Here is a 26,321-nt window from a genome sequence, read left to right on the forward strand (position 1 = left end):
CCTTTTCTTTAACATGTCAGTTATCATTGTGTAATCGACTGGTTTCGCTCAGTCTAGCCGTCTACAGGCAATTATGTTATAATGAGTATCCACTTGTGCCTCCACCCGTTTTGAAAGAGCTTGTTTGACTCACTCAGTCCTGTCAAAAGCAGCAAGAAACATCCAGCTTTACACAATATTGCATTTTAACACATAGCATGTAAGGGAAGGTTTTTTTTTATGGGTCACTGCCAACACAAAGTCTAACACAGTGTCTCATCCTACTTGCACCTTGGGAGGCCTACTATAAAAACCTTTAGCCATGAAGATGAGGAACATCATGTTCCCTATCCTTTGTATTTTGTCGAGGGGGGTGGCTGCTATTAGCCACAAAGTAATAATAGAGCTCTTTATTTATCCTACAATTTTTTTTTTCGAGCAAGCTCATTTAATTTGATATTTCCCAGAGTGTCATGTAGAACCAGGGGTGAGAGCAAGCTTGCATAAGAGCCCCAGAAATCCTGCTGTGTTTACACTTCCAGGGACTTCTATTCTGCAGTTTCAAAGCATAAACCCCGAAGAGACTGAGCTTATTATTTCACTCCTTTATCTAAGGCAAACATTAAGTGCACTTTCGTTTGGCAGAAACTGTCTCAAGGAATGTTGTGTTTCTTCTAAGGTTAAAGTAGATTTTTCTTTGGGATAACAGAGATGCTTTTGCAGCTGTTCTAGTGCTGCAGGCCTCGGTGTTGTCTTGATCCAGGCACAGAAAACAGGAGTTTTAGATGTATTAGCCAGTTAGAAACAGCTACACTGGTAACAACTAAAGATCCACAAGTATTACTGTCATGTTTTGCTTTACTTTTTCATAAACTACAAATAGCAATCCATACCTTACTGTGTGTAATATTGCAATGTTGTTTATATAGTTTTGTGGCTGACCACAGGCTCCACCATGTGAAGAGCCCACACTACAGTATGTGTTATGAATCTGCAAGAAATCTGGATTCGCTGTGTTCTTGCTGGCACACATCAAGACTCAAACATCTTACACATCTTTGTGGGATGACAGACTCAAGATCCTTTCCAAGGTACTGTGCACTCTGCAGCTGTGGAATAATATTGATGTTCTCTTTTATTCTGTTTTCCACCCACACACACACTTTCAAGCCCAGTGTTAGACTTTCAGACAAACAAATGATAACATTTTAAGAGCAGCTCATATAGCTCGTGCTTCTGTGCTGTTGTTATGAAAGAAATCATTAGGCTAATATTTTGTCTTTTATGCGATATCTTTGACACATCTTTGGCACGGACTAAACAAAGTCCTTTTTAATCAGACCCACAAGAAAAGTAATTTCTGGTCAGTGAGTGTATAAACAAATCTCAACTGGAAAAGTATTTCACAAGAGCTTGGAAAAGTTGGACAATGAAAAGACCCCTTTTTCCATTCTAGCCCACTTTTAAAGTTCACATACACACACACACACACACACAAACAGCAGACTTCCAAACCTTCAATTTTGTTTGATTTTAGTGTAAAAACTGTCTGACACAATCTGTCCTCACTAATATTTCTAGGTCTTGATCCCTTTTGACATTCAGCTGCAACACAGCCAAAATAAAGCCTGTCTTGTTGTCAAGACAGACTCCCATAAGCTGTCAACATCAGGAGTTATGGTGTCTGATAGACAGAGAGGATAAAAATGTTCATTCAGACTTGACTGACAAGCAGGTCCATTCGCCTAATAGACGGCACAGGTGAGTCTGGGACAGCGGAAGACTCTCTTTTCTCAAAGGGCTCGTATCTTAACACACCAGTGGGATTTTATTACCAGGTCTCCAGATAACATTGTTCTTCAAACGGTTTTCCACGACCCATCTGACCCCCAGCCATTGTTTCCAGGCTCTTTTTTCACACGACGATTTGGCCGATTACATCAGGAAGCTTCAGACAATATGAAAATCTGCCAGCGGTGACAATGTTGAACGCACAGGCACACACACAAATATGCACACCTCCACATACCTCCGTGGAAGAGAGTTACATAACGCCAAAAAAAAAAGCCAGGAGAGATGGAAAAGGGAGGGAAAAGGAGAAGAAAGAAAAAAAAGAAAACAAGTGACAATCACATAAAAAGATGTGACAGCTGACTTTTTGACTAATTAATTGCTCCAGGAAACCTTGAAAACATTTCTTGGAGTCTGGAGGAGTTTGGAGCTCCACTGACAAGTTACCAAGTTCCAGAAAAGGACGTCTGCTTCTCTCTCATTTCAAAATCTTCAGTGCAAAAATGCAAAATACTGACAAATCAACAGGTGGCGGCTCACAAAAAATGGGCTTGTATTTTGGGTCTAGAAACCCAAAATACAAGCATATAGAAATAGAAGAAGTAAGTGTAAGAAACGCTTGAGTACAAATCACTGTCAGATCTTCACCAATCTCATTATCTTTGACAGCAGACTATGTTTTACAAATGACAGCAGAGCGATCTACTAAAATTAACATCTTAATTTTGTGTCCTTTATTTCACTTCTTTCCAAAACAGTTTGACATCTTTTGAGTTTAATGCTGAGATAAGGCAGAAAGCATCATCTAAAGTTGCTCGAAAGAGGAGTTTCAGTGTAGACTATCCTCCCTAGAGTTGACCACGTGTCTGGATCCATGTAGGTACTTTTCTGTGTGTGTGTGTGTGTGTGTGTGCTCTAAATAACTCCCTAATCCTGTAGCGTAGTAAACAAGGAGAGCGCTGTGGGCTGAAAATCAAGAGCTCAGAAAGATTTATTCTTGGCTGTCCTTTCATAACTCATCATTGTGAGTGATGAACAAAGTATTAATCTCATGATTGGCCTTCTCCCATCATAAGAACACATTGACATTGACTGCAGCTTACTTTTAAATGCATACATTTTGATTACCCTCACTATTTAAAACTGTTTATGGTACCTTTCTCCTCTAATTATCTATTAAGACACTCTAAACAGCTTTTTTTCTGTTCCTGCAGTCTCAAGTCAATAGCTAAGAAAGCCTTTATGTTTAAAGTTCCCTCTGATTGGAATAATATACCTGTAAATATTCGATCCATAACATCTTTCCACTTGTTCAAAAATGCCCTTTCTTCTTATTATAGGATCAGTTGTGCATGTCCATAATAAGACCTCTGTAATTATGTTTTATAACTTTATTACTTAATGCAATCACTGACAATGCTTCTCTATAATCTATGAATGGATGATTTATTTTCATGCTCTGACTGGAGTATGATCTGATTTTGTGTGTCTTATTATTTGATATTTATTGTTTTTTTGTTTGTTTGTTTGCCACATTTGGTATCATTTATTATCTTGTTGTTATTTTTGCTTTTGGTTTAATGTTTTGTCTCATTATCATTGTTGTTGAGGACCCCCTTGTAAACAAGATCATCTCAAGGGGTTATTCCTAATAAAAAAAATTTCCATTAAGATCCAGACCACTAGAATCTGTTTCCTGTCAGTCTGAAAACCTGGACTCCCTCCCAAGCCAGAGGACGGAGTTCACTGTGTGTTCTCTGGCAGGTGTGTGTGTGTATAAACCACAGTTCAAGTACATGTGAGCGGGCATTTGTGCGCACCGCAACCTGCAAACCCAAACAACAGAACTGGCAGTGTTTTTGTTTCTTTCCATGAGCTTACCCTCAATGAAATTGAGCCTTTTAAGGATCAACTCTTGCAGTGTCCCTTGTTTTGGTTGAGTTCCTCACACCGCTTTTGAGTTGAAAAGTTCTCCCTTAGCTGAGTGTGACTATTGTGTGGCTTTTTTTGAGTGTGATCTGTGCCAGTAGTGCCCCCATGTTGAGGGAGGATATAGTCACCGCAGACGGGGGAAAACAGGCAGCGGCATCAGGTCATGCTACTCTTTGTTCCGAATGCTTTTGTTGTTTTTCCAAGCATTTCCAGGGACAGAATAAATAGCTCTGCCTAACCAAAGGCATTTGCCTCCCTCACTGCAATGAATGCACCACCATGAGAAACATATTACCAGTGGTTACGAGTGTTTTGCCTTCTCTGGAAACTCTCTACCTCTTTCTGTTTTTCTTTTGCAAGCATTGCTGAGACATGTGAAAGAAATGTTCTCCATCGTTTGTCCCGGTCAGCATCTAGCAAGCGAGCATGGAGAATTTCAGACAGGCTTTGATTTGTCATTGGCCTTATCTCTATGAATTACTTCAGGATTTTGGGACTGGAGACAGAATCCTGTCTTTTAGAAGGTAACAGTGAGGACATCTTGTTTTTATCCTCTTTCGGTACACTTTACGAGCCACTGATATCCATCAGCATCAACAGGCGGCAGTGCTTGAACTTATTGCAGGCTTGTGGATCTTAAGGGTCCTCGCGAAGGTTTACACCAAAAGCTTTAGGTCAACACTGGAATGTAGCAGGAGTTAACTAGTTTAGTGGAAGTGACTGAGAGGTCAGAGTGTTAAAGATATTGTTGAGCACATTCCAAAAGTGATGAAATGAAAATGATTTGATTAGCCATACATTGCACGATCATCAAGATGGTAAATGTCTACGATGTAAAGGTGAGCTGAGGTTATTAACAAACTATGAGTTGAAATTGAACGAGAGAGAGAGTTGGAGAGGCTGTTGGAGGTTGCAGGTTTTCCAAACCCTGGAGAACTGTTTTTTTCTGACCACCCCCCCCCCCCACCGACTCCAACGATATCTCCATAACAGCAGTATAATCAGGAACATAAGCGTAAAGGAATTTCCCCATTATGTAAGGTGCGAGAGGAACTACTTCTGAGAAATCTGGTGCACTGAGAGAGATCTAGAGATTGTGAGATTGAGAGAGACAGGGAGAGTGAAAGGACATCAGTTAGAGGAGGCAGAGAGAGACAACCGGAGCGAGAGGTCAGGCCGACGGACAGAGAGAGAGAGAGAGAGAGAGAGAGAGAGATGCCGCGAGGATATGGGAACACTCCGTTCAATCCTTACCGGTGATTGAAACAGACAACTGATGGAGGCGGCATGATGGCCTAGAAAAATAGGGTTCAACTGAAACCCACAGGCCAAACCAGGAGGATGTATGATCTATTGAAGCGCTTTTCAGCAAGGGATCAAACACTCAAACTGCAGTGCACCATGGGCGTCTGTGCAGCTGAACATCTAATCAAATACAAAAACACATGAATCATGAATCACGTATCATAAAAGAGTCAACTGTTTCCTCCAAAGTACCCCACACAGAGCTGTAAAGTAGAACAAGGCACAAAGTACCACAGTATGTACCAAGAAATACCCGATGCGCTTTGTACCAATAAAAAAAAGATGTCTCAAGTTCTCTTCTTTCAAGCAAAAACATTATTCATAGTGGTAAATGTATGCTCTATAGTGCTGAAAAGGATCATTGTGAGAATTTGTAGTACCGTAGGCACAATGGTACTTGCACTCTGTCACACACTGTGGTGCTGTTGTTGTATACTGCTTGTATTGTGATATTTTTAGTACTATCTAGCTCTGTGCACTACTCTATGTAAATTAATAGGACTCACTTAAAGCTCCTACGTAACCTTCATCTTTTTGATAAGCTATTTTAAGTTGTTCAATGGCTCAGAAAACAGACAAATGTTGTTCTCGTCTACTCAGAAAACAGAAAATATTTGACTATGAAGAGGAAAAGTGCTTTACATAAACAAATATTTGAGCACCAGTCGGTTGCTGTCGTGATGCCAGTTGTATAGTGTAGTTTCTATAGTCTGCTATCAAACAATCTCTGGTTATATAACTGATTGTTGTGACGTGTAGCTTTTCCAACTTTCCCGATCTACATTTGCTATATAAATGTTATGTTCTTTTACTTACAACAGACTGAAGGGAGACAAATTAATTTTTTGCAAAGTAATGTACCTCATTGTGATGTTTCTAAGCAATTTGTTGCCTGTTAACCTTCAAAAACCATTAAGCTGGACATTTGCTTCGATTCGTAGAGATTGCTGAGCGCAGGTTATCTGGATGTCACACGAAGCTTTGGTCTACTCTCTATATTTGTTTGGATCTGTAGGAGCCGAGTGCTTTTTTCTCTACTTAACTGTCTCCACATCTGTTTTAAATCATCCCGTAATGGTCACCTTAAATATCAAAGTGACAACAACTGAGCCAGAGAGTCCTTCTGAGAAACATCCACTTAATCAACCACTCCAGCGTATGTTTATGTGTGTGTGTGTGTGTGTGCGCTGCGGTATGGAAACAATACTACCTTCCAGTGAGAAAACAAACCCCATAAAGAGAGTAAGAGGGAAGAGAAGCATAAAGGAAGGAGGCCAGTTATGAACATTTCTGGCATTCCTCAGCTCCATGCAGCAGCAGGATTTTCTTTAGGGGAAGCGGTCACTCCAGCCAAGAGCCACCGGAGCAGGACCCTGCAGGGAGTCCTGCTTTCTCCTTATTGGCCGAAGCAGAGCCGGACTGGCTCAGTGCCAAGAGCGCAAGGAAGAGCACATTAAAGCAAGAATTCAGGATATTGGCAGTCAAGGATGTTGTTTAACCTGAGACAAGTAAACAAGCACATGTGTGCCCTTGAGAGAGAAAGACAGAAAGAGAAAGAAACTTTACTACAGTGGAAAGCATTACTGAGTGTTCTTCTTCAGAGGATGCTGGTATTTCCTGTACAGAGAGGCTGCTGGATATTTATGGAAGACTGGCCCTTGAGAGGACTTTTATTTTCTTTATGATACTCTGTTTCTCTAAATAGACATACTGAGAAGAAAAGCAGATGCTTCACGAGCAATGTGGTCCAAGTGTGGGTAATCTGTTTTGGTATGAGATATACTTTTCTACTGACCACACACACACACACACACAAACACACACACAGGTGAATTCTCAAGACCAGTCAACAGAAACACTGACAGGTATTGTTCTTCATCATCAGCACTATGGAAAGTGAGAAATGAGATGATGAAAACGTGGGGTTTTTATAAGGGGAGATAACAGTATGGTGGGATGAGACAAAAATATAACGACATGCATCATGAAACTAAGAGATGAACATCAAAAATGTGAAATATGTACCCTAGAGTGTAGATTTCCCCACTCCCCAGGGGGTCATCAGCTTGATGTGAGGGGTCACAAGATGATTAACAAGAACGGAAATAAGAGGAAGAACAAATTCTCCAAGTCTGACGTTTGTCTTTTGTTTTGTTTCATGATGAAATACCGGAGAGTTTATACCAACTCAGGCCCATTAAAATGAAGCAATCTCAGTGTTGTATATCTTTGATCAAATTGCTCACATCGCATGTTTATATTCTTAAATTCCAGAGAGTGCAAGTAGATTACATGAACATGATGAGTGTCGATGAGATGTCCACTGCCTCCTTGTTCTGGAAATATAAATTCTGAGAATATTTCAGTTGTTTTTGAGCACTTACTGAAGTATTTGAAGACCTACTAAATTCAGACATCCGCTCTATATCCTAATGGGTACATTCCCACCTAAGATTCATTTATAGACTTGAATTTGGGTTTATAAAAATGTGAAAACTTTTAATTGAAGATATTCTATTACTTGTGTGCCTTCTACTGACAGAGATTACAGTATGTAGTCTGAAAAACAAGCCTGGATCAGGTTGAATTCCTGTACCCTAACCCCTAACCATAGAGTCATACATTTTCACTGCTGTAGTTTGGATTAAACTTGATTAAATTAGAAAGTGATAAGCTATGGAAAGTAAACTCACGCTGCAATGTTAAGATGTCATCGTTACTGTTGCTATAAAACATGAGACACAGACAGAGGAGTTTGATACAAAACGTACATGTATTTTTTCTTTTACATTTTTGCAATGCATGCCATCAACATTTATTCATTTTAACATAATGTCCAAAGGGAAGTGCAAACCTGCCTGAAATTCAAGAGCAGAAAAAAAAGGAATAAGTAGAAGTTAATGTACAAAATAAGACATGATACAATGATGTTAACATTCATACATTGGTAAAAAAAACAAAAAAACAATTATTTTTACATATTAATCTTAATACTAACTCACAATATACATTTCAGTACTTTTGAGAAATTAATCCTAATTTCTCTGCTCCCGAGCATCTGAAGGCAAATATCACATATGTATACAACTCTGAGCCCTTCAGTTCACCATATCATTGTTCATCTGTTACTATTCTAATAGCAAAGCCGGACTTTTTTAACCCCTGTCAATCCCTCTTTCCAAGACTGTCGTTTTCACAATATTTGAAGAGCATGAAATTGAGTGGCAACCTCTCAATTAAGTACAAACAAAAAAAAAAATTTGTGCAACTTGTGCAATAGCGAACAAAATAAAATTTTGACTGTAATATTAACACAGAAGTGAGGTTGACGAAGTGGCACTTTGTGAAAAAAAAAAAGATCATGTGACGACTGTGATTGGTGGGAAATTGTTAATATGTACAGTACAATGTGTGACAGCGGAGTGTACTTGATGAGCCTTTGGTTTCTTATTATTACATGAAAGTCCAATAACAAAAATTTTAAAAAAAGTGCTCAAGATTGTCCTGAAAAAAAATAAGAATGCTACTATTTCCATCTTTAAGTCAGGCATTGATGTGGCTTTGTGTATTTAAGGGGCTGAAGTGGTAGAACAAACACACATAAATTAACATATAAAACAGTGGAACAGTTAACGTCTGGCTTCAGCGTAGGTGCTGTCCTTTACTTTAATTCCTTTGTTTAACAGAAACATCTGTCAAAACCCTTAACTTCCTTCAACAAAACTCATCACATAAGGTATGACTGGGTCAGCTGAAGCATAACATGTTTTGATGTGAGTGAAGTCATTTCCCAAGGAAGCGGGAGACCTGCCTCTCCTCTGGAACCCAGTTCAAAAGGCTAATTGGGTGAAAAAGAGAAACCAGTGTGCGCACAGGAGTGAACTAGCCACAGCGTTAAGCCGAGTCCAGTTCATTTCAGTCACTTTTTTTAAGGCAGCAGTGCAGTCCTGTGACAAAACCCTCGCTGTCGAGTGCTGTGTCTTCTCCCACTTCTTTCTCCTGCATCTTCATTCCTCTCACATTCCTCCCGTCATCATATAAAATCAGCACGGAGTAGCACGCATTATTCAAACACACGCACACACACACACACAGGTATCAAACTACACACAGCCCAGCTCACAGACATCACAGCAGTAGAAGCAGCCAGCAGAAGGCATACAGCATCCATATAGCACGGCCCTGAGTCATATCAAGACCGAGAAGCTGCAGGCTCACTGGCTTTCAGCATCTGCTCCGTGGAGTTTCAGTTCCTTAAGTGTCTCTCCACCTGTCAGATGTCGTTCAGCAGATCAGCTCCTGTTGTATCTCAGGTCGCGTGGGAAAGGGAGGCTCACTGAAGGAGAAGGCGTCACGGCCCGTCTTCAGCTCACCCTTTCCCGGGCACATGAGGTACGACCCGATCAAGTCCATCTCAGGGGAGGGAGCCGGGCTCTCGGGCTCAGACTCCGACTGGCTCGTCTCCGGCTCATCCAAAGATGACCTGGTGTTGAGGTGCGGGTGGGAGTGGGGATGGGGGAGCTGGTTCAGCCAGGCATGGCTGAGGCATTCTTCTGCCGTGGCTCTCTTCCTGTACATACAAACACAATAACACTGTGGATGAGTGGAAATTCCCGAAGAGTTTACATAACCAATGAATTTCCAGGATATTCAGATTCACTCAATCCGTTCCCTCATAGTCGTCAGCCATATTGCTTTTCAACATTTGGTTTGGAAAACCACAAAAAAAAGCAGTGTTTGCTCTGAAGGTTTTTCCCCTCCATCTTTCACTATTACTCTGACACTAAGGAATCTTCCATTCTTTCCAACAACTCAACTAATCTGCTTCAATTAAACGATACTTATGGGAGATTATGGTTCTGGACAAGAGTCAGAGGCTACTGCTACTTTTCATCAACAAATTGTGTTGACAAATTAAGGGCTCTGTGCTGGAGCAGTCAGTCCGAATTAGAGTTTGAAGTGAGTTTATCAGTAATATGGTTAGATAGTTTCCTTTGAAAACCACCTTGGTTTAAATTTTCTTGTTTTTTATGTGGTGAAATTTCGACTGATGCAGTGTAGTATCTGGTGTAATATCAAAACAAAACGCACTGGCCTATAAATTCCTCTTTTTTCTCTCTATGGGTTAAATGGGGTGAGTTTATAGACATGATTTTTACACAAAAAGGAAATGACTTTTTGCACAAGTGACGCAAATCATGTTACCACAACCACGCATGCGGATGTACTTCCGACCGGTGTGAACCTGACTCACATCCTCGGTGTGCAAATCAGATCGATGTGATGCTGATGGAAACTTTTCAGTTTGAGCCACAATCAGAACATCTGCTCATCTGCATCTTTACCGTAAAAAAGACTCACCTGGGGTTTTTAACCAACAAGGATTTGATGAAGTCAACAGCCTGGGAGGAGATCCCCTCGAATGTGTCTTGTGAATAGTCGATGTTGACTTGGGAGATGTTGAGGAATGTCTCCTGCTTGTTGTCACCCAGGAAAGGAGACTCACCAGTCAGCATGACATAGGTCAGGACCCCAATACTCCTGGAAGAGGGAGGAAGAAAGGGAAGGGAGTTAATAAGGCCATTTGTCATCTTTGAGAGTTACAGAATGTTTTGCAACACACTGTAGCACAACAGATGTGGCGGTTATTAATTCATTAAATGTGCAAGTATGAAATAAAGATTATCTTGTGTTCAAAGGTCTTGACATAAAACTATCTCTTGCCCGTTAGGGAGGTGACGTCACTGTCTTGAATGTTTTGTTATTCCCATAAGTACTTAATGAGTCCTGCAAGGCAGAAATGACTGGAAATAGTCTCATTAACTACAGTAGCACACTCACCACATATCTGTAGCAGTGCTGATGGGTTCGTAATTCAGGATCTCTGGTGCTGCAACAGAAACACATAGTTAGTTATGAAGCACATAGTTAGTCATGATAAATGGCACTCAAATTGAAAAGACACAGGTGATTGTGGGTATTTAAGGGCTGAATGCAGGACTCACCCACATACTCTGGAGTACCCAGGATCTCCCTGACTTCTGTGATTTTGTCCATGCGTCTTGACAAGCCAAAGTCCACAATACGAATGTCCCCTAAAGGTCTGGCACTGGTCAGCAAGATGTTCTGGGGCTGGAGAGGACGAACACACAGATTAGACAGTGGTATGTTACATAATGACTAATGATCGTTCGAGAAGCTTCAGGTTTGACATCTGAACATCTTTTGACATTTGACATCTTCGTCACTGATTACAAGTCAGTGTGAATGAGTCAGAGCATTTGCGGTGAATGGCCCCACGAGGATTTGAAGTCTGGTCAGCATCTAGCTGCTCCTCTAAGCTCAGCTCAGATGCTCACTAATCCAATCAGACGAGACTGAAAACAGGTAGGGTATCCCTGCCAACTGGTTAGATGGCTCCATGGTTAGTGTGTGGAAATACTTTAGTGTGCGGACAACTGTGCTTAATTCTGGGTGAGGCTGACTTATGCCAGAGTTGGCTGGAACATCTGAGATAAACAGAAGAGGAAAAGACAGGCTAACTATAAAGCCTGGACCATTATAGTCCATCAAACCACAAGAGCAGCTGAAGAGTACATGAGATTCTCTTGAAAATACTTTAGTGCCACACACCCAAATATTTTACACAATCAATACTCTTAAACAGAGCATTTTGTGTATTGGAACTGATCATTTTATCTAGAACCTATGCAGCTCTTTTGTAACTTGTTCATTTTTTTAAAAAATTAATAAAATTTTATGAGCAAAGAGAAAACAAACACTTGGTTAATTTGTGAGATGCTTAAGTAAAAAAAAATACCCTCAATATTAACTACCTTGTTACCTAAGAGCCAATAAAGAAAACATGATAGTCAGGTTCTTTTATTGACCGATGTCTTGTGGGAACTGGGTTGTGACACACTGAATGAGGTGAGGTTGCATAACAGAAATAATATCTGCCTCAGTCTGCTACTCGGGGGGTGGACTGTCCTATATTGTCATATAATCTTTCAGTGTACTTACTTTCAGATCCAGATGGACCACATTGTTTCGATGCAGGAAGGCCACTCCAGTCAGGATCTGCTTGGCCAGCCGCACCACATCTTTCTCTGTGAAGGCCTCATCATTATCGGCAACACACTGGTCGAAGATTTCGCCACCGGCAGCGCTGAAAGGGAAGCACAGGAAGGAAAACTGAGAAAACAAAACAAGGATAAGATGAGAAGAAAAGACCTGTACATGGATAGCCACCCAGTAGAGTTTACTTTGGCTGACTTTCATTTTTGATTATTCATTTTAACTTATCATAATAAATTGCCTTAAACTGAACAAATACACCCTTCCTTTCATTTTGAATTGCACACGTTGACAATAGCAAATTCCAACCGATCCCATTAGTGCAATTTTACTGAACAAACCCAAAGTCGTTTCCACTTTCTTTAAAATTATATAACATCCCATATCCTTGTACTTTGGCTTGAAAAAACAAAGTCCATCCACATCTACAGACGGTATGCGAGTCCAACGTGAATCAGTATAATTTTAGGTACCCCGCCTCTGCATGTACCTTCCCGTACACAGGAATATTACTGCAGATAAGAACGGTCATATCAGCTTACAGCAGGTTCAGATAAGGCCTCATACAGCATGATATGCTGCAAGTTCACTTACTAAATCAAAACAGGGGAAGCAGTGGCAAACAACAGCTAACTAATCAAAGCCTAAATATTTTCTTAAAGTGAGAGGGAACTGATACTAAGCTTTAAAGTGGCCAAAGAGGGAGAATAAAGGGAGGCAGGGGAGTAGTGTCTGGTTGGTAACTAGATACTATATGAGCCTCAGCCTGCATTGTTTTTTGCTCATTCTCCTAAAAACTACTAAAGGGAGAATCCTTTTTTTGGAATTTAGTAATCAGACAACTCAGTGGTGACTTGTCACATTTTTGCGAGAGGAATAGTCAGATTCCTGCCTGGTCTTGCTGTTCTTGTGTAACAACATTAAGTAAAGTGGAGTTAAGTGGAGGATTTACGTTGGATGCTCCATCAGTCAGATCAATGCCTGGAGCTGACAGTTCACCCCCAAAAAAAACTAAAACCATGTGTGGGGGATTTAGATTGCGCACACATGCTTTTTATCTTCAGAAGAAAACTTTGTGACCAGGCCCTGGGCATGTCTGTTACATAACCAGCACCACCCAATCCCCCGTTAGCCTCCTAACCATGCACCCTTTACTATCCTCAGCTGTGAAAATAGCACTCATGTTTTTTTGGGATTTTGAGGATATCCGTCATTGGTCCATATAATCTTTTCGCTCCTAGAACCAAATACTTGACCTGCCACCTACCCCGTTTGTTGCAAAAAAAAATGCTCAATCCCACCTTACAACCCCTAAAGAGTTTAGAAGCACTGGAGACGGACGAGGAAATTCTGCACTCAAATCTGTTTACACTGATCTGCACATGTATACCAAAAGGCAAACAAACTTGGTGTTAGTGTTTAAATTTGGGAGAGGAAATGAGAGGCATACGAGTGTAATTTGATGGACACTTGATTTTAGTGTTGAAAAGTCCTCATGTATGAGTTTGTGTTACATCGAAAATGAACTTGAACTTGAATCTTTCAACTGGACAGAGACATTGAGTTGACTTATTGGCATTTACTGTACCTGTCTGAATGGTTAAAGGCTTGAAATGACAAAGTGTTTAAATGGCCTCATTAAGCTGTTAGCAGAGGGCCTGAGAGGATTTAAAATCTTGATAAAGACCATCTTGTTTAAATTCAACAGACTGCACACTTTCTGGCCAAGCACTTAAGAATTATCTGATACTTCCCTGAAGTCTAAATATGGTCTCCATGCTTTGCCTCCTTCCAAGAGAGTTAATGTACTCACTATTTCAGTGTGTGGGCAGACGGCCTCCCTTGTACTGACACGCAAGAATAAACCTACTGTAGTCAACATGAGTGAAGTGAAGGCACAGTGAAGCTAAACAATCATTTGAAGACAAGAGCCGAGAACAGATGAGCTTCAAACTCGGAATAAGGGGTTATTAAGTGGGAAAGAGACGAAAATATTTCTCTATCTTTAAGCGGTAAACCAAGTCAACCTCATTTTACATTTGCAGGAGAAGCTATCTGGTCAAATCCCTTCTTGGCTGACCACCAAACCGGGTGCTCATTCATTGACGTCACCTTAACAGCACCCCGTCAACCAGTTTCCACAAGCTTAGCCTGTCTGTTGGCTACATTTTCTGGACAGCAGTCATACTCCAGTATAGTCCAATTTAAGACTGGTGAGGTCATGAGGGCTATGGGTTAGGTTAAACGCAAGGAGATATTGAAATTAAATGTACATAAAACATGGCAATGTTCTCTAAACAAAATAATTCAAAATAGGGAAATGGAAAAAAATCTTAAATTAAATTCAAGTCATGCCATAGCAAGGGTTATTATGTGGTAAACCAAAATGAATTTTATTCTTGCAGTGTGTTGGGTTTTGAAAAGATGCCGTCAGGAGCGTGCAATGAGCATGCGTCAAGCAAGCAAATACTTGTGATATCAACAGGAGAGGAAACGCATGAATGAGATGATCTGAGTGTTTAATAAGATTCATGAGGAAAATATTTTTGCAACTTAATACATAGTCAACCCATTTAACTTTTAAAGAGTATTTGACATTTAAAAAGGAAAAAAAAGTATTGGTTTGGCTGCAATTCCTGGGGTTGTGATGCATTAGGATTTCTTTATCTACAGAGGTAACCTCATATTTAACCTTGTATGCAGCTACAATGGGTTTATTGCTTTATTACAGTACACTCCAGTGTATCTAGAGACCAGGAAATTAAGGACTATGCCGTGCACAAAAAAAGAGTTAGATTATCAGATGGTCACAAAGTTGAGGAGTTCAGAGGTGATGCATTCATTTTTCCATCTAGTGACCATCTCTCAATTATGCTGAGGGTTTTTGTGTAACTGACGCACACTGGCATTACACTTTAAGAGGATGATAGAATTCAACTTCTCGCTTCCATTTCTCTAACATTACCAAGGAAGTGGTTGCGGCTACAAGACGTGTGTGTCTGTGTGTGTATGTGAGCACACAACACTTTATACCAGCGCGGTGGTGTGCTACTTTTGGGAGCATTGCTTGCCGCTTACATTGAAACCCACAGGAAATGGAAAATTGTTTTTGCGATTCTTGAAACTCATGCTGAGGTCAGTCAGTTTGAAGATGCAGCACCGTTTTCGCTCTGTGAGTGCTGCTGCAACTTTTAGACAAATGTACAGAAGAATGGACAACAACAGCATGAAGTGACATTTAAAAACCGAGCCCTTTAAATGCCAAAATATTATAACGGGCACATGTGCAGGCTGCTTAATTGCATACTAAAAAACTCAGTGCAGCTCCATTTGGCAGCTGGAGAGGATCTTGAACAATTGTCAGCTGACCTCCTGCTATGTTTTCTCTGCAGGCATGCAGGGGTGAACTGTGGTGCTACTTCCCCTTTCACACTTCAGTCAGAGGTCAAACACAGCCCCCCCCCCTCCCCCTACAGAGAAGTCTTTGTTCTGCAGAGGCATTCCATGTCTGTGATGGGGATGACTAGCAAGAACTCTGCAGGAGAGGGTTTCCTGCCTGAGCAGCAAGTGGTCCAGGAACAGGGTCAGAGGAACGTGGTTCAAGAGTAATTGCCCAGTGTTATCTCTCTGAAATGAGGCGAGGGAGGTAATTAAGAGGCTAAGTGTCCTTTCCAAATCGTAATTAGACGGCGTCATTAGTGCAGTCAGAGGACACTTAGTGGATATGCATCATGTCATTTAACACCCAACCACAACAGACCAGAGCCAGACAGCCAAGTTGACCTTGCTGGGTCAGCAAGCAGCTCGACTCAGCTGCCAGCCAGTTCACCTGCATGCTGGCAACACACTGTCTGGCAGTGAGCACTAAGTTCTCACAGCAGGGTCTGATTGACTCATTTGTAGCTCAATATTGTCACTGTCACACACGCAATACACATGATGCGGTTCTGCTACTGCGGGCATTTAAAGAGACAGTTACTAACAGTCATTTCACTAGGAACTGAGGCGCTGAGGCTTTGATGTGACGAGAAACAAACCACACAGAGCGAGAGAATTTCCATTTAAGGTAGAACTCATGTAACAATAGTGCAAGGCTATGCATTTCACACGTGTGTCTGTTTTTTCTTTGAGGTGAGAAAGACCTGAGTGACACGCAACTGTATTCTCAGAAACTACAACATAACTATAAGCTATGGGGTGGGTGGATTTTTTCATAGGTCAGACAGATAAACTGCACAAAGCTGACAATGCATGTCAAATTATCAGAGAACTGACATAGTCATTATGCAAAATACAGGATGTTGCATGACGTGTACGTAACATTTGACGTGAGGTTTTCCCCAACTAATTTCCATGAAGATTAAATCTCTGCTTATTAAGTTATCAAGTAGAGCTGGATGAATATACAGTATCAGGGAGTTTTCTCAAAGCTAGTTTGGTGTCCTCACGTATCTCGGTAATTCTGCATAAGAAAAACTGCAGTGATGGAAAGTTTTTAAAGGGATGATTAATGGATTTTCATCTGCCTAGTAATTTAGCACCAGATCATTTTATCCTAGTTTTCCTGGCATGGCTCAAACACCAACAAGTGATGAAAGTTCAAAAGGCCATTTTGAGTTCCATCATCCCTTTTTTCTCCTGTGGGCAGTGAAAGTCAGAGCTGTGTGTGTGTGTACGAGGGTCTGAACACAAACAAACTCGGGAGAGACAGTCAGACATGACTGTTCAAAATGTGATGTAGAATCTCTTTTTTTGAGTAAACTTTTAAAAAGACCTTTTTTTGTTGTTTCTGTAACGTCTACTGTCTTACCATTCCAGGACGAGGACGATTTCGGTGTTGGTTTCATAAACCTCATGCAGTGCCACCACATAGGGGCTCGCCTTGGCTGACTCCAGCACGGCAATCTCGTTCAAGATGTCCATGCGGCAGTCCTCGCCCTTCCGTCGCTTTCTCAGGAACTTGGCAGCATACTGCTTCCCCGTTGCCTTCTCAATGCACTTCTTCACCACCGCAAACTTTCCCCTGGGAAACAAAGAGGGGGAGAGAGAGAGAGAGAGAGAGCGAGAGAGTGATTAGTGAGGAGGCAGAATAATCACAACCACATTACTGGCTTTTTAAAAATAGTTGGTCAGAGATGGTTCTGCTCTGTATGCAAGTAGCCAATGGGACTACTGAATCAAATTTAGGTCATTCAAGCTGCAGTAGAAGAAGGCTAAAATTACTGGACAAGCCCAAGACAGTTAAATGAGGTGAAACCTAGATTACAGTGCAAGACATTTGGAAAAGCCCGCCAACCGGCCACGAGTGCAACACTGTAGGCGAGGTTAAAGAACGTTTCAGAGATAAGACGGTTAAGTGGCATTATTTGAAAATACAAGCACTGCTATTGACCACTGACATGCTCAGCTGAAGAGACGTCATTAGACATTAGGTAGAGCGATTTCCCCGCCTCTCTCCAGCGTCTAGGAGGGTCTGACGAGGCAGATAAGGCTGACGGTTTGGCAAGGACTCCTGAACAATGCAGGGACCTGATAAGGCTAACGCCACTTTATAGGTCAAGCAAACACAAAGCAACAACTTTGTTACTGGGTGTCACTCCATTTAGGAGAACATGAGACTAAAAAAAAACAAACAACAGTCACGTTAACAACCTGGCCGCTATCATTAATTTTCCTGCATCTACCCAGATGGATTCGTGGGAGGTGTTGAGGGTCAGCCGTGGGTGTGGGCAGGATGTCCGACGTGTGCAGAATTGCCTCTCTGTGTCAAGCTGACCACAATCACTAGCAGTCCCTCCCTGGCTGATAATGAGGCCTTGTCCGCTTCCCTTTCTTCACAGCTGACAGCAGCAGGGACAAATGGAATTGTGTTGACGCCTCCACCCAGACCCTCGGCTAGAGCCTGTTTCTCCTTTGACAGTCGTACAAAAGCTGACCAGTCGGCTAACGCAGCAGCCCCGAGACCAAGACCACCCACCTGACCAAGGCTGGCCAAGCAGGGGGTCACTGCTGCCACAGTCAGGTTGGAGCCACAACATGCTAAAATGGATACTGTAAACTTAACAAATATATCCAGCTAACTGACATTCCCACGTTTTATGAGCCACACAATACAGATACACCGCAGAAGGCTTGGGAAAAGTGAATAAGGGATGTGAAAAGATGACTATGAACTGGGCAGAATCTGAATGAAGTGGCCAAGTCAGAAAGGTCCAGTCAGCATGGTGCCAGTCATTTTCCCACACATTACCCCAAGCCCACTCTGCTGCGGACCAAAAACAGCAACTGTTCTGGCCGGAGCCTGGTTCTGTTTTGGCTACCGCCCCGGCGTTGTGAGGCCTGTTCCCTCTCTTTTGCTGTTTCCCACTCTCACAGAATGGTGACGACTCATTGTTCAGAATGAAAAGGCAAAACCTGTCAGAGCTTTTTCATCCTTAATTAGCCAAGTTCAGAGCAGCTCACTGTGGGCTGGGAACTACATATGGAGTGAAAAGAAATGACCGCTGGCCACAGAAAGGAGCAACAAGAGGCCTTTTTTTAAAAGGCTGACAACAGGTCAGAGGTTACTAAACACAGCCATCTTCCAGTCAGCTATCTTTACACTACTGGGCATAGAACCTGCTGGTTATACAGTCCTTTAATGTGACAACATCACAACACTTTCATGCAATATTTTACACATTAAGTTTGTTTCCTTTTTCGCGTGACAACAGGCTCTGTTAGAGTAGAAAACAAACTACAACTAATGAGGCCTTTCTCATACATGCTGTCTGGAACCACAAATACAATTATACAGATCAAACAGCTTATTTGCAGATTTATTCTCAGTAGAATTTGTGTGAAACTAGTCTGTCATCAATCAGCTTTTACTGTGACACATAAAACTAATTCTCTCTCTCTCTCTTCTTTTTCTCTCCTCCTCTTCCTCTCCAGTACTGGAGATGGTGAAAATTTGATTGAGAAATTGGTTTCCTGTGGAGTCTGCGTTTTGTCTCCCTCAGCGGGTCACTGACTCATGTCTGAAGTGCGATGAGAAATGACAGTCCTTACAGCTCTCATTTGCCTGCTTCACAGACAGACAGACACACACAAACACACAGACATGGGTTCCTGCTTCCTGCTTTCAAGTTGACCACAACATATTTTTGTGCACAGTTCTGCAGGGGACCAACACTCATAATGCAAAACTTGTTGATTAGAAGGCTTTGAAAATAAGGCCAATGAGCCTTATTGCTTCTTTCAACTTGATCAAGAGAGCTGAAACAACTACAGGAAAAATCAAATCATGCACCAACAAGTTATAATGTGGTCAACATCCCTCCTAATGTACAAACTATATAGCTGATCTCCTGGCAAGCGGCACTATGTACATTCCTGCGCTTAATACGATTATGAAGCCTGATCTCAGGATGTTGTTGGGTCAAAGTCATGGGAAGAGGAGGGGAGGAGGATGAAGGGAGAGGGGAGGAAGAGAGGGTGTTTAGAGGCTGCTGTACCCTACACTTCATCAGCTGCCTCCAGCCGACCCCCCCCCCCCCTCCACACACACACACACACACACACACACAGGTCCTGGCTGCTGTCCCAGGATGTCCCAGAGTGTTTGACAAGGAAAACTGGCCGCTACCAACTGACTCTTTATTTAGCCTGTCCCAAACTCTGCAGAGGGGCAAAGTTATAGAGACAGATGCAAAAATTGGCTCAAGTAGCAATCAAACAGCTGTTAACATTAAGCAGAATCCAGGTTGTCAACTTTGGTGACTTGGTCTTAATTCTGAATTGGGGTGAGAAGTCATTATTGTCTGGTATATACTGGGGAATCCTTGCCTAAACACCACTGGAATGTGCACTTCAGTGTCTGAGTCCAACACATTAAATGTGACCCACAAAATGCATTCAGCTGGAGAGAAAGACAGACAGACAGAGAGAGAGAGACGGAGAAGTGAATGACGTTAGATGGCATATTTGACGCTGCATCTCTTGAGAAACCGGTATGAAACAGGAAAACTGTCTTTAGTCTTCACACTATATTGAGTTATAGTTGACTTTACAGTGTCTACCAAGTGTAAGCTGTACCTGTACTCTCATTAGTCCACATTACCTCACACTTGTAATACTTTGACTCATTCAAAATACGACTCCAAACCAATACTTAAGTTCAGCTCGTGGTATTTTACACTTTCACCACCTCATGTAGGAGGATCTACTAAACCACACAGGTGGGCATAAGAAGAAACGATAACAAAGGTTTGTGAACTTAAACCCAGAGAACAATATCACGCTTTCTCTTCAGTGATCATTCTACAACTATGCAAACTCATACTCTCTCAAAGCTTTCTGGACCCCCTGCATCTTCACATAACTCTGTCCAACTCAAGTTTTTTAAATCCAAAAGATCAGAAAGTCCTAAAACTATTCATCAACTTTCATCCAAGACGCACGAAAAGCGCATTACCATTGCGCGTCCGGGGATGCCAAATGCGCGACTCCATCAGCAGCTTTTCCCTGAGATGGAATGCGAGATTAGAAATGTTCAATCAACACGCTTCACGTTACCAAGTGCAGAGATTAACATCTAATATGATTACCCGATTTACATCATCATGGTGTTGCAAATTCCACTCAGCCAGCACACGAACAAAGTCAGCAACACAGATTAGTTTTTTTTTTCATCAATGAATGCTGGAAACCATTCATGCGACAAACAGATTTACCTGCCCAGTTCTTTGCCGACCAAGTCGTAATTGGCTGTGAACGGGTCAGCTCTAATCCTCGTGTGGATTTTTGTCACGATTCCGTTCTTGTTCATCGTTGCTGAATCTGGCATTGAAGTTGGCATGAAACAATTCTCTTTCACCAAAAAAAAAAAAACCAAAACAAAGACAAAGATTTATGATCCGATCAAGTAAAGACTCGCATGATAAAAAGGGTCGTCTAGAGCCTACAGGAGCTGTGTCAAACCACCGGGAGATAATCCAGGTTAAACGCGTATCCCAAACAAAAGATGATGCCCCGCAGGAGTGTGACACCGTCGGTGCGGCAAATTGGTTTGAGTGCTACTACAAATTCTTGACATGAAAACTCCTCGCCCGCCCCCTGCGATGACGTTCAGCAGTAGAAACCAATGGAGCTTGCTGCAACACTCAGGACCGACCTCTTCTGCAAGCTGGCAGTGGTGCGTTCAAGTGATAGGAATTTATCTTGGTGCAGGTAAACAAACACTTTAATCGTTACTTTCAGTTGAGCAGTTTTTTTATTATGATGACTTAAACCAATAAAATTGTAGCAATGATTAAATATGAAACATCCTTAATGACATCGTAAAGAACTGTGCACTTTATCCCCTCATAATTTACAGCAGTTTCTATGTTATGATGTACAATATCAGTTTAGAATTGCAGCTATATGTCACCCTTTAAGGGCGAGTTAAGTCTCACTAAAACAGTAAAGCAAGAATTAAAATGTGTTTGCTGACATTAATCAATAAGGCATTTAAATGGTAACCTAACCTCAAAGCTGATTGACCCTTTATTTCCCTTATTTCTAACCCTGCATGATACCCACCTGCTCCCAAATTTTAAAAAAAAACAACCCATAAAGACGCAAAATATGTCCAGAGTCATATACAAACACGTGCACACACACATGCGCTCACAAGCATTTGAGGCATGTTTGACATTGGTATCTGTTTTCCTGCTGCTTGCACCGGGTTTGGCTTGGCTGTACTTCAGGTGAGAGTTGGCCTTTTTTTTTCTCACACAACTTTAGTCATGAATGTGAAGCTGCCCTTGAGGTGTGGGAGCTTTCTGCATAGCGTCTTCTATCTCATCTGTGGGAGAGTTGTTTGTCTGCCTACTGAAGCTGCACTGTCATTAAAGAAGAATTCAAAGCATCCCATTAGACAAGTCTTCATCAGGCATTGCAAGATATTTAGCTTGGAAAGTACAGTGATGTTGATTTACACCCAGGTGCTACAGTTTTTTTTTTTCTCTCTCTCTGTTATCTAATATTCGAGTCAGAAATAGAAGACGCACTATCATAACGGAGCTGTTGTCAGGATAGTTTACATAAAGGCAAGCCTGTGAGGGAAGATGATTGGTATTTATGGCCTGCAGAGTGGACCAATGTGACGATGACCTGTACTCCATGGGAAATGTGTCACCTAACCTCCAGGGGCTTGCTGCAGCTAAAACTGTGAAACTGTGAAGCTGTTAGAAAGACAGAGGCCCCGACTGACCCCAAGCAAACAGCACAGACACACACACACACACACAGCAAATCTTCCCCAGCTGAGAGCCGATCCCAGACAATAAAGGAACCAGTGGTAGGAGCTGTGGTTATAGCCTTGTGTAAGGAGGTAATATCAGACACTAGGCAATATGAGACATTTTCCTTCCTCAAATGCTTTGTTGTACCCAATAAGTGGACTCATGCTATCAGTCACTGCCATCTAGAGCTTCATCTGATGATTATTTTCCTGTATTTATTTTTGAGATTAATTGTGTAGTCGTTGTTTAAGTAAGTGTTTCGGCACTCTTTTCATCATAATAGCAGGCACTAGGGCTGCAACTAGAGATGATTTTCATTATCAATCAATCTGACAATTGTTTTCTTGATTAATTTATCAATGGTTTTGGCTATGAAATGTCAGAAAATAGTGAAAAATGCTTCCTCATGCTCCAAAAATGTCTCATATTGATTGATCAATAGTCCAAAATCCAAAGATATTCACTTTACTATCATGTATGACACGTAAAAGCTTCAACTTTTTGAGAAGCTGAAACCAGCAAAGGTGTGACTTGAAGAATGACTAAAATAAATTTTCGATTATCAAAGTAGTCGGCGATGAGTTGATTAATGGTACAGCTCTACTGGGCACATGTCTTTGTTGAAGAAGGCAGATGCTCATACCAGCCTTTATATTTCATGTTTCTAAATGAGGAGATGGGTATCTGTGCTGCCTTGAGGGAAGCGAGCAGAAAAAGAGGAGATGACAGAATGACAGGTCCTTCTGTACTGATTTTATTGCCCGTGGCTTAGCACATTGCTAGTGGTCGATCACATGCCCTACATAGCTGTTATCTAGCACACAGAGCAGGATTTGTCCTATCTTACCATACCAAAGCTAATTTTGTTGCCACAAACAGCAACTGATGTAAAAGAGACCTATTGAGAGTGGACATTCCACAAACCCTACCGAGTCATTAGTATCCAGCGTCAAGGTTACATAACCTGTTACGCCTCCTCAAATTGTTACCTTAAGTCCTAGCAGGCCCGCGCTGAAGCCATGACCCTCTTTCTCTGCCAGCCATCCCATTAAAGCCGAGGTCAGAGTTCAGAGGAGCCACGTTAGTGAGGGAGCTCTACCTGGCCCCAGAGACCTAATGAAAACACATACCAGCGAATTAGCCTGCCAGCCTGCAGTTTAGCTAACATAAATATGAGAAGTTCAGCCATGACCTGGGGACCAAGAACGCTTTCCGAACCACTGGAACAAACAGGCCTAGTCATGACTGGGTCAGAAAACACAGCTCATGTTTTTAACAAGACCTCGGCTGTAGAGTAACGATTGGATCCGTTCCAATAAAGTGTTCAAGATATGGATCTGACTGACGTAAAGGATATGTGATAGGTTAAATGTGACGATTTGGTGAAATAACAATATAATTTCTCAACTGTAAAACAAGATGTGATTTTCATTCCAGTCCAATGAATGCGTCTTCCGTTCATTGTGGCAGGCAGGCATCTCACCCTCATGCAGGATGAATAATCAGAGGTGCAGTTATTCTTACAAAGAGCCGCTAAAAAGAGCCAGCAGAGGTAAAAGGTTGTGGGTGGAGGGGCAGAGGCAATGTGGAGTTAAAGAGGCGGCCATCGCAGGATCAGGGTACACTATTAAGCTCTCTTATGACTCCCTTAGGTAAATGTGTTAGAGAGACAGACAGTCTTTTGTCCACATTTTCAAAGATGTCCTTTCTCTCCTCTCCTTTTTGTTGCCTATGGGTGTGTAAAAAGAGAGGGGGGTTCCTCATTATGTAAGTGTTTTTCTCCTGTGACTCTGTGACACAGTGCTGTTAAATGTTTGCTGCAGCTCCTTTATGAGTCTGCTTGGAGGCCCCGTGGAATCATGTTAGGATCTCCTGATAACATCCCAGACTTTTTCCTTTCTGTTTGAAGGACCACAATGACCTGTTTCCACCCGGTGCTTATAACACTGAGGCGGTATCAATGAGGAAGTATGCCATCATCCGGCACCGGCAAATGTCTGACTTATGAGGTGTTGTGAGGAGGTAATGAAGAATAAAGTCAAACAGCTCTTACTGAGTCTCTCTGAGTCTTTTACTTTACCTCCCTTCCCTTTCTTCCCTTTGTTTTGCTCCATCTGATAGCTTCACAGGCAACATTTCATGAGAATGATAACGCCATCCACCTTTTTTTTTTTAGGAAATTTTCCTTGTTAACAAGGTCTAAAAGACTACATCTGCAAAATTGTTGAATGCTGAGTCCTTCCAGAGCGTGATTGGTAGCTGTCTAAATTCTCTGTTTATGGTTCTTAGTTATAAACCATTGTTTATGCAGAAAGAGGATTCCATGTAATGAATGGGTTCAGACTCAGGAGGGCTACTTGCTAATCTCACCTCAGTCGATAAGTGTTCCCTGTCTTCTTCGGTTGCTTATACAGGGCTTCAATACACATCTTATCTGTCGTATCGTATCATGTGTTGTGCAATTTGTAATTAACAAGCAACTGATGTTTTGGCAAAAAGGGCCCCATGTCTCTGCACGACCAGACCCTAATTTGCTTGGTCGGATAGCGTGTATGTCACCATTTAGAGGGTTAGGGCAGACTAACAGAAGGCTGATTTAATACATGATGTCATGCTTTCATCAACTCTATAAATCATTGGTGCAGTGGTGTAATGATGGCGAGCCTAGGTCACACACTGGTGTGATCTCTAATCTGTTTGCGCTGACCTCAGTGAATGGAGCCGCAAAGGTCTCACACCTCATAAAATTAAACAGCCCAATAGCTTTGGTTGATTTAGATGCTTAACGCACCACCCACGTCTTAACTCCTTCTCTCTCTCTTACTGCTGGTATTTCTGCCACATCAACTACTGTGGTTAACAAAAAGGACAGACGTCTCCTCAGTGGGTTCCCAAACATCAGTGCTGGAAGTCATTCACTTCTAGACTGCAGGATGACGTGCAGAGCTGACGCTCGAACGGTATTAAAAGATAAGTTCCTAATCCTTTTGGCAACAGAGAAAGGACTGAAAGAGGGATAAAAATAAGTCATCAGAATAGGCTCGAGATCACATCGCCTTGTTTGTAATCTAAAGACAACACATGGCAAACAGGCCTGGAGAGGAAGCAGTGTGTGGCCTCATTGAGAATCCTCCATTTGGATTTCAGGCAGTCACATTATCTTATCATGTGTGGTAGAGTTGGATGCTCTGATTGAACAGTCCTCCATAATGTTGGGGAACAAAGATAAAAAACTTTACAAAACTTTACAAAAGAAAAAAAATATTAAGGGTAATGTATATACAGTCTTTTTTCAATGAATAGTTAGCATGTTCTGTTTATTTGTTCATTTTATTGGGTTAAGACACATCTGCAATTTCAGATTAAACTATAGGTTAAATGACTGGCGATATGTTACTACTTATTTATTTCTTCCGTATGCTTTGAGGATGAGCATAGTCTTTCACAGTTATTTTATTGATCCAACCAAATCAAGAAAAAATAAATAAACTAGCGAGAACAAACATCCTAAACTGTGACTGTGACTTGCCTAACCTTTGCAAATAAGTCTCCAGACGTATATGGCTTTAGTGAATTATAGCATGTGAGTATTAAGTCTCATGTCTGAGAAATTGACATAATTAGCAGTAGTTGGGAAACAGTCAATGTTTCTGTACGTAATAATTTGTTTTCTGGTTTTTCACAGTGAACTAACAGGGCACTGCCTCTGTTTCAAGCTTCTGTTTCAGCAAAAAACCCTACACCCTGATGTTTTAAGTGAGGAAGTTAACATGTTTTTCAACTACTTTCAATCCCAGTGGGGCTTCATTTATCAAATGCATTCGTCTGGGCTTACATACATATAAGATGTACCCCTCTGATTGCAAATCAGTCATCAACATTACCCTATTTGACTCCCTGGGTGCTGCAATGAGCAACTGCCAGTCGCCCACTCAGTGTGTTAATATTCTCAAAGGGGCAACACAGGCA

At 41.6% G+C, this 26,321-nt stretch overlaps 1 protein-coding gene across 1 annotated transcript; it reads right to left on the reverse strand.

Moving 5' to 3' along the window:
• Positions 1 to 7,761: 7,761 nt before the first annotated feature.
• Positions 7,762 to 21,145, reverse strand: stk17al (serine/threonine kinase 17a like). Its single transcript, XM_067615859.1, has 7 exons — positions 20,799 to 21,145; positions 16,895 to 17,107; positions 12,031 to 12,175; positions 11,013 to 11,139; positions 10,849 to 10,897; positions 10,369 to 10,548; positions 7,762 to 9,577 (listed from the first exon to the last, which is right to left on the reverse strand). The coding sequence occupies exons 1-7, from the start codon at positions 20,921 to 20,923 to the stop codon at positions 9,292 to 9,294; spliced, it is 1,125 nt and encodes a 374-aa protein (XP_067471960.1). The 5' UTR covers positions 20,924 to 21,145; the 3' UTR covers positions 7,762 to 9,291.
• Between the last annotated feature and the right edge of the window lie 5,176 nt (positions 21,146 to 26,321).

This window comes from Thunnus thynnus, chromosome 17, assembly GCF_963924715.1.
Source record: "Thunnus thynnus chromosome 17, fThuThy2.1, whole genome shotgun sequence".
In the NCBI taxonomy this organism is placed as follows: domain Eukaryota; kingdom Metazoa; phylum Chordata; class Actinopteri; order Scombriformes; family Scombridae; genus Thunnus; species Thunnus thynnus.